Below are 13507 nucleotides of genomic sequence, written 5' to 3' on the forward strand. Positions count from 1 at the left end.
GAAACACTAATCCTATCCATGTTGGAAACCAGGTACTGTTCTCTTTAGATTCGGTTGCAACATAATACAACATAATAATACATAAGTGGCATTTATACACTCTAAGCAACATTGCTGCCCCCCAAAAAAAACAAGGTTATGTGATAACTTTTGAAAGAGAAACAACTCGACTTAAGAAATGCGCAGCTCACTTAAAGTCATGTCATCAGCTTCTCTAATGCCTTTCTTATTTTAATCAACTCCAGAAATCAGTTCCATTTGGCTATATCATGACAAGAAAGACCTCGTAAAGATACAAGCAAAATGGCATTAAAATTATTTTATTAGTTAGTCTCTTTAAATTGAGGAATGTGTGGTAGTTTAAAATACTACTTAACAGTTTAAAAAAAAAAAAAAATCACCAATGAACTTTTCAGCCAACTTGGTAACAAAGGAACTTGGCAAGTTTTACCTGCATACTGTAAAAGAAAACATATAAAACCCTTACCCAATGTCAAGTTCTAATTAATTTATCTCTCACAACAAGTTCACAATAATAAAAGAGTAAAGCCTTCCTTTCCAGGCCTCAATTCCGAATGCTTTTAGAAACAAGAACAAGCATATACTCCAGTTTTGTAAAACATATTTCACAATTTTTATATTGCCAATGATACATGATAACATTGGGGGAAAAAGTTAAATTTAGGTAAAGTATTAAAATGTTCCCCTAGCCACAGACGTAATAATGACCGATTCAATGACCCGAATTCCCCCCACAGCAAACTAATTTTGTCAGTATGAAATGGCAACAAACATATTAAAAATGGCACTTTTGCATTCAAGACAAAAGATGAGGCTCACATGTGTTACACAGGATTAACAATAAGGTAACTAGGGGGCAAATTAGAAATTAAAGTATTTGTTTCAACTATAGACATTGCCATATTTATTTCCCTTTTGTACTGGCTTGCAGATGGGTCTGATATGTATAAAATTTTAATTCAACAGTGCCTTTTTATATAAATCAACAAATGTACAAAACAGTAATAAACAGAGGTAAGGAAAACAAACCGGAACTACCACAGTACAATTCCTTATGATATGATGCAATTCTCTGGAAAGAACTGGTTATGTTTGGAATAACAACTATCATGCCTTGCAGATGAAACCTTAAAGTACAAAAGAGACTTTTTATTTTTATTTTTTGAATTAGACTTACCTATTCAGTGCTAGGAGAGCACAATATGCCACACGATACAGAAGTGAAATAACATGTGTTAGCCAAAAATGTATTCAGCAGTGCTTTTAAACAAATAAAGCAACCTCAAAAAACTGCAGTGTCTTAGTTATCAAGCAGCCCGGACCTCTACATGTAGAGTAAGTAAAATTACATACAGAAAATGGCATCACGATGCAAGTGTAGAGATAAATACTGTACTCGAGAACATATGTTCACCCCATTCAGTACATACAATGTAAAAAGGTTACAGCTGCTCTGTTTCTTCCAGCTGCAACAAATAAGTCCGCTTTATCAGTGTAAAGCATCCTCAGGTCTAATAGTCCCGATACATGCCTGATGCATATATAAAAATTCAAAACAGAGTTTTAACATTAGCAGAAAAAAATCAACTCTTCTGCAGTCCATGGACTTCATTCTTTACAGTGACCTTTTATTTCCTCTCCTGCCAAAGAAGAAACTGAATAAGAAGAGGAAGTGATGTCCATTTGCATTACTGGTGTTCTCTTATACACCCTCATAGGAACGACAGCAATATGTTAGCACAACTGAAAAGCAAGGTCTTTGTGCTTTGCTAACATGCCAATCATTTCCAATATTGTCATAGATATTTTATTTACAGAGAGAAAAGTCTGCTTTGCTTTCACAGCACTGAAGCCTCGATGTCAGTCATCTATGGTCGGCAGCCAGAAAGCCTAGAAAGAAGCACACAAAAAACTATTACAATGTTACTTATGGTATGATTTAATTACCAAAACAACTGCTTATGGAATATCAGAGCAAGACAGATCTGGTTGATGTAAGAGTAAACTGGCAGTTTAAATGAAATTCCCATTTTGACTGGTCAGATACTTTGGGGCTTCCTTATAATCTACATACTAAGAGGCTATCAGTTACTGTTAACATCACATATAAAAAACTCAAGCTACTACACTAAGATCACAAAATATTGTGTTTATATTATGCATAAATGCACCTATTAGATGACCAGTCTTTCATTCCCCACTCTGCAGAATCTAACACAAGGTGTTAAAACTATGAGACACTTTCACCAGGGTACAGAGTACAAAGTAAGGCACTCCTTTCCTAAGCAGACTTATAACTTCATGTTTGTCCATGTTGATTTTCATTCTAACAGGTTTACATTTTGATGAAGGTGAAAAGGCAGTAGCACCCAAAAGCTGGAAAAATTCAATTATCAGCTCCACAGATTAAACAAGCCTACATCCATCTAACCTTCCAGGCTACATCCACCTTAAATGTGGTGGAGTTTTATTTCAGGAATTTGTACATAATGCTTGATCCACAATTGGGGAAAAAAATGTCTATTCAGTGCAACTCTATAATTGTCTACCATGTTTAATTGCTACAACAGTACAATTCAAAGATTGTTAAAAGCTGAAAGAGTGCAGCTGGAGACACAAACAAATGAATAAGAAAATCCTAACACACAATGGAGTTCGATTTTTCCTTTAAAATACCTAAAATATCATAACCTGGCATGCACTGTGTTCTTCATAGTAACAATACTTTAGTCAAGAGTATTTTTAATAAAATACTTCAACTTTGTAACATTTCTTCCCTTTATACATCAAAGGCATGTACTTACTCTTTCTATGGTATCTTACCATGTTAGAACAAGCGCTGGCAAAGGTCATGAATTTAGGATTGAACTGCAGACAAGTGACTGGTCCTGTATGCTTTCCATCCAATACTGCCACCTTCATTCCACTTTCTACATTCCATACATGGATCTTGCCATCTTCTGAGCCTGAAAGCAAACATGAAAGGGTGTTGAGGAAACATAAAAGTCAGTGCCTTTTGACATAAATCAGGCTTGCTCTCAAAAGGAACTTTGGATGTAAAAAAACGGATTTTTACAGTACCATATTTTCAAAACTAATCAGAAATACTATCTTTCCAATCCTATCAAAAAGGATCCACTAACAAATTGCTAATGCATTTGAAATCTGTGAATATTTAAGTAAAACACCCCACTTTTGTGACAAACCTATATAGATTATGTAAAACCTAATTGCAACCAATTTTAATTTATTATACAAATGAAACAATTTAACACACAGGAAAAAATCTACCTTTTTAGAAACAACTGTAAATCAAATAATGCAATCAAGATTTATTGATCTTACCAATCATGATAAACTGAGAGTCTGGAGTGAACGATGCTTCCAAGGTCACACCTTTACTGTTATTGTAACCCTGAATATGTAGAGGGAAAAAAAAATCCTTTTTTGCTCCATTGACATTAAACAAAGAAAAGGCATAGAGAGATATACATATGTACAAACATAAACCACAAAAATCGTTACCTCTTTTCAGTACTATCTTGGGTTCAAGGAAGAAAAAAATGTTGGCAGACTCGCATGGCTTTTAGAAAAATCAAAAGGATAAAAGCCACATAGACAAGGCCCTACAAATTGGTATGTCATACTCACCCCAAATGAGTGCAGAACTGCTCCTTTGAAAGCATCAAGAAGCCGCAAAGCACCTCCGTTTGTAGAAACTAAGATCAGTTTCCCGTCATTGCTGAACTTTAATCCTGTCCACTCACATGCCCGATCATACTGAAGTTTAAATGTTGCAAAAGGGCCCTGTGTGGGATACAGAGTTCTCCATAAGTGAGGTTCTGCAACACCAAAAAAGAAAACTCATGCACAGTTCAAATAGTCGTCATAGGTTATTAAAACTTGAAAACACTCCTGTGAGTTTTACTACCCAATAAGAAAACCAAATATTAATTTATTTATTACAATGGCAGAAAACATTAACTTTATCATAATCAAGTCATATAAAGATAATGTATGTATTAACATCATTACTATTATTTTGGTTTACATTACTCAAAACAAAGTACATTTCTTTTTAAAGCTACAAAACAAACACTACCTTGTCAAAAGATCTGAGGTCATATAGCTTCACCATTTCAGAGTTCACACCAGCTGCAAAAATGAGTCCTTCAGGGTCAAAGGAGCAAACAGGTTTTCCTTGCAAATGCATGAGACCCTGAATTAATACGAAACTTTTTGTTAACAATTGTAGCACTATAAATTACTACTTAACTAATTTTTCCTTTTTGCCAATTAATAGAATTTTGATAACAAATAAAGCTCCTCTGAAAGAAAAATCTATCAACATTGATATTTTTACATTAGCATCTATACCATATAACAAGCTTTCATGTTACTTGTACAGATGAAATATCTAAAAGCTAATCCAGACACAAGTAAAATATACCCATCCATCCATCCATCCATCCATTTTCTGTTGCTTATTCAGGTCCAGGTCATGGGGGCAGCAGCCTAAGAAATGATGCCCAGACATCCCTTTTCCCCACCACCTCTTCCAATTCCTCAAGGAATATAACCAAGGTCTTCCCAGCCCAACTGAGCAATATATAATCTCTCCCTTGTCTGCCCTGAGGTCTCCTCCCGGTTGGACGTGCCTGAAACACCTTCCCAGGAAGATGTCAAGGAGGCATCTTAATCAGACACCCAAACCACCTCACCTGGCTCCTTTCAATGTGGTGGAGTAGTGGCTCTGCTTTTACCTCCTTCTAAATGTATGTGCTTCTCACTTAGGCTGAGCCCAGTCACCCAGCAAAGCAAACTCATTTGTGCCACTAAAATATACATCAATCAAAATAGATTCAGTACTCAGAGTTCACTCAAAGTGCAGCAGTTCACTCAAATTTCACTTGTTCCAGAATAGCTGCAATTTCCAATAAATATATAGTATCAGTGACAAGTACAAAAACATCCACCAGTGGCCCAGGCTTAAACACCTTTGCTGTATTCGACTGACCTCCTTTAGTGCAGTATGGACCAGTTTGATATTTGCCAGAATTAAACCACGTAAATTATTTTGCTTCAGATACAAGGCATTTTTTCATAACATAAATTTGACAACTGAGTTAATTGTGAGAATTTCAGCAGTAGCTCAGTAACTAAAAAAACTAAAAACCATATGAATCTCATTAGAAAGTATGTCTCATTATTAGGAGCTTGAATTTTTCAGACAAGTATGACAAAGATATACAAGTTTACAGTGATGCTCATACAAGGTGTATCTACTTTTAAGCATATCACTACTAATAATTCAAAACAGATCCACTGAAGATACAGGAGATAGGCCATAACCGAGAAATCATTCTCTCTTTGCAATCTTACTTTAAAACACCAGACTTGCCTGGCAATTTGGAGAGCGCAAGTCCCAAAGACGGATGGTTTTATCCAGAGATCCAGATATGAAGGTGTCATCTACAGGAGACATGGACAAAGCCACTACTCTAAAATAAAGAAATAGTATAAGTTAATACGGTACAGCTCAAGTTCACAATTTGTCATCCATAAAACCTCCTACTGTAAAAACTACAATTCTAAAACAAATACTTTGATATACTATGAAATTTCACCTCAGTCATTAATATAAAGAGGCTATAAAAGTTTTCACATTCTGCCTCTCATTCCTGCTCCAATACTAAAATGAAATTTAAAATTACTTTAAACAGGTGTATTCGTTTCCCTAGTCTACTCAGTATACTTACTACCTTTAACCTCTATGGAAAACTGCAGAAAACAACATTCAGACTTTAAATATTTTATAATTTATGACTGTAGAAACATTTACATTCTTTATCAAAACCAGCACAATTTAGCTCACAACTCTCAAACTGTCTAAGCAAAACACAAGATACTTTACAAGGTGAGTTCAACGTATTTGTTCATAAATAAAGACTTCTCTACACAACATTGTCAAACTGAATTTAAGGGGTGCAAGAGGTCCAGATTCCACCCTGGCTGCACTGGGTCTAAGGCAGCAAACAGCCAAAAACAGGCCATAGTTGGGCCCACTTACCCATATTCCTACACTCAGGACTCACCACAATCAATTTGGAAAAGCCAGTTAACTTAACCAGAATGTCTGAGGAAGTGGAGTAAAATCAAGGCTGACACTCTACACAGACAATGACTAGGTGGTGGATTTCACCACAGGACAATAGATCTGTGAGGCAACAGCATCAAGTGTGCCACACTACAAGATGTTTCTGATGTACAAAATTAATCTTGAAGAAAAAGTGACTAAGAGGCTGTTACCATGTAAAGTTGGACAAAAATAAACCCTTGTAAGACTGTAACCTTAGCATGATGTAGGGCTTGTGTGCCTCAATGACATCTCAAGGTAAGTTGTCTGAAGATGTGTTTTTGACAAAATTGCTCTAATTGGAGAGGGCAGACAGAGAACAATCCAGTGATGATTTTAATTAAATGCAAAAAACAATGAGCACCCAATTGGCAACATGAACCACATAGACTATTTGGGCTCAGCTCTGCACAGATAGTGTGGGGAGGCCTTGAAGTTTATCACATGCAAGTTGAAGGATGACAGTAAGGTACAATATCAGTTGTGCAACTGGAAAGAGCAGGATGGATACAACCAAAATAGACTTTGGCAATAGAAAGTGTCCCTTGGGACACTGAATATAACAAACTCGTGTGAGACATCAAAGTACACCATCTAGATATATTCAGTTTCCCCTTTAAATACAAAATTGGCTCTGGTTATCGACTCCTAATCCAAAGGTGGTTTGTCTACACTGCTCTGGTAATACCTTATGGAAGAGCTTTTGGGTGGATTAAAGGATATTTGCAATCCCTAGTGAGAGTTTGTTCGGATATTAGTAACTCGACATACAGTACATTGAGACATATCAGAGATTTACTTGACTGTTCATGTATGTGCCAAACCAAACATTCATAATAAATCGGCCTGAATTCAGTGCACGAAAGTGTACCACCTACTCATTATCCTATTGGGAGGCATCATTATTCACATGTCGAAAGAGGGAGAGGACTAGACAGGCATTTCTGTGACAACAGTCTGCCAGATACTGAGCCTAATGATAAATTGCTACTGAATTTCAATGCTGATTGTGGATATTTGGTAAGGAATACCACATTCAAACACAAGGATATTCATAGGTATAGCTTTTCAAATTAGTTTGCCAATCCTGTTCATATCTGCTTTGTTACCTTGGAAAATTATTACGAGTCTATACCTTAGGGTTTTGGGGCCAATACTATGTTCTATTTAGTTCCTTTATTTGCAGAGTCCAAGTCATGTTCAGATACTTGTCATTTAAACAAATCTGTTCAATGCGGATATTGCATTATGCCAAAGCTGCTTCTTGTCCCCTCTTCTGTTTTAAGATTTTCAAGGACAGGATATCAAGACACAAATGGAGCATGGAAAGTATCCATTTTGGGAAGGGTTGCAACTCCACTGTTTCCAGATGTAGTCCTCTTGGTCTCATCAGATTTCCAGGGAACACCAATTGTGATGGGTTGGAAGATGACTTAGCAGAACCTCCAAATCTTAGGTCATATCTCTTTCTCAGAAAAGAGGGGCTCGTTCCCTCCAGATAAGAGGTCAGCAGTGTTACAACACTATATACTAAGAAAAGGATGGATGGTGCCGATAAAAGGTAGATACTGGGGAAAACAAAATGTTCCATGCTGACAAAGGTTTATGACTGGGGAGAAGATTTAGTGTTCAACATGACGGCAAAAGCAACAATGGAACAACTCACCAAAAAGAAACAATTTCCTAAAGTGCCCAGTCAGAGCTTGATCTGAACATAAATGAGGGAAAGAAAAAAAAAACTCAGTGGTAAAGCTTGAAGACTACATTCTTTAAAAGAGTATTACTCCACAAACGTGTACCTCTCAACAGGAAATGTATTATTATAAAAGGTATTATTAAGGCAGTTTTAAAGAATTTGTTTGTTGTAAATGGGAATATTTTCAGCCAATTAATAACTTATGTAATACTAACAAGATAAAATTTCTGTTTATATATGTGTGTATATGAAAATAAATGTTTTTGATTATATATTTTTCAAATACCAAACAAAACATTTCAGTGAATAAATATGGTATATGCACATGATAAAATAAATCAGGCAGTCCATGGTGACCTTGATTCCTTATAAACCCTACCCCAAGTCCAAGCTCAACCCACCTTGTAGTTATTACAGGTATGAAATTTCTCCAAGAAAAAGAAAAATTCAGGGTTTAAAAATTTAAGCAATCTCAAATTTAATACTGTGAAAGTCAATATAATATTGTATAAATCAGAGGAAAAAAAGTGTGTTGAGGTTTTTTTTTGTTTTTAAAAAAAGGATTGTTTTGATAAATCCAAATTAACACAAACTGGTTTAAATCTCATTAAATCTTAAAGTATGAGATCAGAAAAAAGGCAATCGCTGTAACTGCTAAACTTGAGAATTTTTTTTAATATACATATAAAACCTTAATTTCTAAACAATGTATACATATTACTAATAACCTTACTTTCAAAGCACCTTGGTATTTTTTTAGTACATTATATTAGATAGAAATAAGCATACATATTTTAATATCCATTTGATAAGATGTCAGTTTCTCATTAAGTACAGGAGGTCCCCCTAAAACTAAAAATAATTTTTTTCTAACACTCACACTTATTTGCAAAATATACTATTCACTTTATTGCACTTGTTAAGTATAAAAACACTGTATATTTCTTACAGTGCATAATTAATTTTAAAAATGTTTGAATTAGAATTCATGCAATTAACTTTAACAACTATGACAAAACACTTTGACTTTTAATAGCAATATTATAACGTCAAAAGTGCTAACACTGTCCACACAGATACTTATTACAAATTTTTACCTTGTGCTCCTCAGTGCATTTGTCCACATTTACTTTTCAAACAGTAAAATATGTATGTGTGTGACAGATTTTAAGTGACATGGAGATAATCGTGACAGGAAACTGTCGACGGCTTTAATAAAAAAAATTGCACCTTCATCATTTAAAAACTACAAAATGCACATTGGTAAGCCTACAATTACATTTTCAAGGTAGCTTTTTTTGTTGAAAATACAGTTTAAAAAAAAAAAAAAAGCAACACCAACTAATCGATGGTTATCTTACCTTTTAGTATGTCCAGGGAAATACCGAATGTACTTGTTGTCATGAAGTGATAAATATCGAATGGTATCTTTAAAGAAAAGATTACAAAAATAATTAAATCATATCGAAGGTAGAATTCTAAAATAGTTATTTTTTCATGGACAGCTCCTAAGCAAATATCCGCTGTTCTCTAGGAATTCAACCACAAGGCAATAAAATAAACATTTGGTAATCTTCTTAACCGTGTCCCGCACACAGACAAACATAAATCTTACTGGGCTCAAGGCTTACCTCTGCTCCTCTTGATTTGATGTATGTGCTCTATTCCAGGCAAGGCAGTAGCTTGTACAGTTATCTCCATTACCGGGTGGTATCACAAACCCTCAAACTGTACAAACAACTACCTCAGCCTGAAACAGGCAGAAATATCTCCTTATCCTGAGGGATTCTAATACTGGCATTCACCAAAACTGAAAAGGGGCAAAAGAGTTCAATATCTTGACCTCATAACCCAAATGTACTAAAGTTTAATATATCATGTTATTCTTGAATCTAAACTACCCAGAGCTTAAGTTCAGAAAAGTAACTTTGTAAGAATATCTTGAAGATACGGAAGTTATCCCATGTACTTTCACCTCCGCTATAAATGTCTTTCTTGTTCACTACAGCTGGAAAAGTGATTAAACAAGTACTCTTATCCCAAGATAGACATTTCATGTGTAGAATTAACAATATTGCAAGAATAATAATTGAGAAAAAAAAATGTATATTGAATTCTTATTCTGATTAGGCATTTCATAATCATATCTGTAAGGAAGAGGAGAAAGCTTCAGGCAATTAATTATGCCTACTTTACTATCCATTAACGGAAAACCATGACTTGGTGTATGTCTTAGAAAATGGAGCTTATACAGAATTACTTTAGATTATTAGACATGAAAATAATTAACAATAAATCATTTCTGAAAATGTATCCTCACTAGGAGGTGTGCTAATATTTAAACCGTGTTTTGATATATCGGATACAGTCATAAACATTTTTACAAAACAACTGGCAAGTCTGTTTTTACGTGAAAACCACAGATGACTTACCATCAATTTTATTTGAGCTGTAGACAACAGTGTTGGCTGCATGAGTATATCTGATCAAGTCCACTCCGTATTTCTTGCTGTACAGAGTACGCTTAGGTCTGGAATTGGACAAAAACATAAAACACCCAAAGTTCAGCCAAGGAACAAAAAAAAAAATTCAATTGACTATATTTTGTCATACTTGTTATGCGTTTTCAATCAGTCATTCATTCTTAAACCTGCATAATCCAAGGCAGTCTTGTGGGGGCTACAGCCTGACCCAGCAGTACTGGGTGCTAGCAAGAAAAGATCTGAGCAGAAGTGTCAGTTTGTCGCAGTGCACGTTTAAAAATTCAAATATTAAACATCTGTTCATACTATTTTATTGCACTTGAACTTACCAGTGAACAGACTGTCCTACAGTAAAATATGTCTGTATAACTAGTTTACTAGAGGCTAAAAGTACCAGATATAGCCCACCTTTACAAGGCAGCAGTGCTGACACCCGATTCTCTGTGCTTGTATCTTTTCTGTTTGGGTATGAATTGTGGTGGCTTGGCTATTTTACTTTTTATGTGTAATTTGCAATTTCCTATGGCATACTCTTGGGTCTAGATTATTTCACATCGCAAAGGTACGAATTAAATGGAAAATGTGGGCCTGTGGTATTAGGCAATGTGATTAAGTATGCGGCACTAGCAGGCTGTCCAGTTCATGACTGGATCTGGCTCCCTATAACCCGGATCTAGGTTAGCAGTTTTAAGTTAAGAGTTTCAGGCGCCCCCTGAAAAAGAAAAGTAGTAAAAGACAAAACACAAATAAGGACTGCTTTAAATGTTTTTCCCGCTCAATAAATTGTTCGGGCTATTGTTGATCAGTATTTAAATAAACAATCTAAAAAACGTTCTCGAAAAGACTTAATGCAAGAGGTTAAAGAATTATTCAAGCCTGGACATGACGACAGGCAGAATATGGCACTTCCTCCACGAACCGAACTGGTGTCATGGAGCTGTGAGGTAACGAAGTATTCTGCTCCGCCACACGGAACAACCACACATGCATGCATCTTTTTTTTAGCGCTGGGGTTAACAAGGAATATACAGATATCAAATAGATTATTCACATCTGCAATAGCTAGCCGAGTACCGCCAAACCGATAATAAACACGACCTTCATTTTAGATCATAGTAGATTTTTTTTTTTGCGACCCATCTTCCGCACAAAGGGTCAAATCAGTCAGTGAAAACGTAACGCTTAATAATACTCAGCTTACTATAAATAACATAGAATAGCCTCATGATACATACTGGTACCCGCAGAAGAAACGAACATGTTTATGGAAAACCGTAGAATTGGGCACGAGAAAGATCAACAAGGTACACCGGTACAATATATTTACTCGAGTCCGAGGATCGGTTGAATGATCTAGGCCTCAACTTGATCTGAAAAAATAAAACATGTGCACGACGCTCTGGATGTTTCTTTTTTCTGTTTTTGGCACCTTCCATAAGCTTCGGTCTCATTTATAGACAATGGGAAAAAAACAAAATGTAATAGCTTGAGTCACTCACTTCCCTTCTTGACAGTCATACAACACGATGGAGTCGTCGTCGCTGCTAGAGATGACCGTCTCTCCATTGGAGCTAAAATCAAAGCAGTTGATTTTGTCAGAATTCTCACGAAAAACCTTCGCCACTCGGAAGCTCCGCAGCACATTATCCGTTAACTTCATGGTTACTGCGGTCTTGATTTGATGTATTTACAAATTTCTTTTCGACAAGTGTATTGCTTAAAAATAAAACGAGAGAGATGCCAGCACTGTTTAAACCTCACCCGCCGCGAACCGTCTCGAGACAAGCCCCGCCTCTTCGCATTGGCTACGAGAACGCCCCCACTCAGTCGCGTTCCCGCTCCTGCGCGCTCCTGACACAACAAGGACAAACTCTCTAGAAAGAGAGAAGCACCGCGAGCGCCTGACTTTCATTTGACTTTGCTCAAATTGGGTGCGCCACCTATGGGCTTGAAGGCATCACTGAAGTCTCAAACCAAAAGCGAAGCAAACATCAAAAATACATCTTATGTTCTGTAGCTGAGGTCCTTCCCTCTTGCATTCTGACAAACTTTAGCCCGATTTAAAATATTTCTTTCCGTCCAAAATCCTTAGGCTCCTATAACTGGGCAGTTAACCGAGAAACATGCATATAAATCTTTCCAGTGGGGAGTGTTAGCTCTGAAAGAAGACAGTTTTAATATGCAATGTAAACGAAAAACTACTGATTGTTGATGCAAGGTCTCCTTTTGAGCTGCTTCTCTTTGACTTCAATATTGTATGTCCTGGGCCAGAAGTTGTCTTTGGTAGAAAATCAATCCTTCTGGACTCTCACTAGAGGATTTCCCTCAAGGACAATTCAACATAAATAAATGTAATCACTGTGATACCTGATATGACCATGCCTTGTATGTGAATGATAGAATGAAAAGAAGATTACTCCTGTATGCATATCAGTTCTGGCCTCAATGGCATTAGTTCATGGATGTATGCTACAGGTGAACATCAAACCTGAACTGTTTGCAGTGTATGGGGAAATATTTGCAACTACAGTATTTTAAATAAACAAATATATTGTGCAAATTGAGAATAATCAATAATAAAATTACATGTGAGCATAAATAATTTTATATATCACAAAAATATGCATTTTTGTTACTCATTTCTTTGTTAATCATTTACAGTATATATTTCAATGACTCCACATGCAACATGAAATAAGCATCGAAATTTAAGATATCACTTTCACCCACCTGGGAGGCTGAAGAGTGTGATCACTCTAGTTGAAACACACCCTGTGGTCACCCTTCTTAAATACGGGGACAACCGCATGAGTCTGCCATTTCAAGGGTATTTTACCAACCTTCCATGCAATTCTGAATTATCACCATGGAGTCTCAGACCAACATAGTGGCTTTCGCAACAGTGATGGGTCATCCCCTCTCACCCACTGGACGTGTCCAATGCTGCCTTACATGTTCACCAGGTTGAGTAGTTCCTCAAAGTATACCATCCACCACTCGATTATTTCTCCAGTAGAGGTCAGCACCTCTCTATGCCTAATTTACAGAGTATGGACAAGGTTATGCCTTCCCTTCTTGGGCATCAAACAGTTTGTCAGAACAGCCTCAACAGCATCCAATAGTCTTCCTCCATGACCTCTCCAAACTCCTCCCAAGCACAAGCTTGGTTCC

The 13507-nt window shown here is 36.3% G+C and overlaps 2 protein-coding genes across 2 annotated transcripts in view; both read right to left on the reverse strand.

Annotated features, from left to right (window-relative positions):
- Positions 1 to 1167: 1167 nt before the first annotated feature.
- Positions 1168 to 12144, reverse strand: wdr82 (WD repeat domain 82). The gene is made up of 9 exons (XM_028824866.2): positions 11836 to 12144; positions 10286 to 10383; positions 9215 to 9281; positions 5423 to 5522; positions 4124 to 4240; positions 3673 to 3828; positions 3367 to 3436; positions 2845 to 2987; positions 1168 to 1911 (listed from the first exon to the last, which is right to left on the reverse strand). The coding sequence occupies exons 1-9, from the start codon at positions 11994 to 11996 to the stop codon at positions 1882 to 1884; spliced, it is 942 nt and encodes a 313-aa protein (XP_028680699.2). The 5' UTR covers positions 11997 to 12144; the 3' UTR covers positions 1168 to 1881.
- tcta (T cell leukemia translocation altered) overlaps positions 10286 to 13507 on the reverse strand; it is a 39965-nt gene continuing 36743 nt past the window's right edge. Inside the window, exon 3 of the mRNA XM_051921367.1 lies at positions 10286 to 10383. Coding sequence (XP_051777327.1) covers position 10383 — 1 coding nt within the window. The 3' untranslated portion in view covers positions 10286 to 10382. The remainder of the gene's footprint in view (positions 10384 to 13507) is intronic.

Source organism: Erpetoichthys calabaricus, chromosome 18 (assembly GCF_900747795.2).
Source record: "Erpetoichthys calabaricus chromosome 18, fErpCal1.3, whole genome shotgun sequence".
In the NCBI taxonomy this organism is placed as follows: Eukaryota; Metazoa; Chordata; class Cladistia; order Polypteriformes; family Polypteridae; genus Erpetoichthys; species Erpetoichthys calabaricus.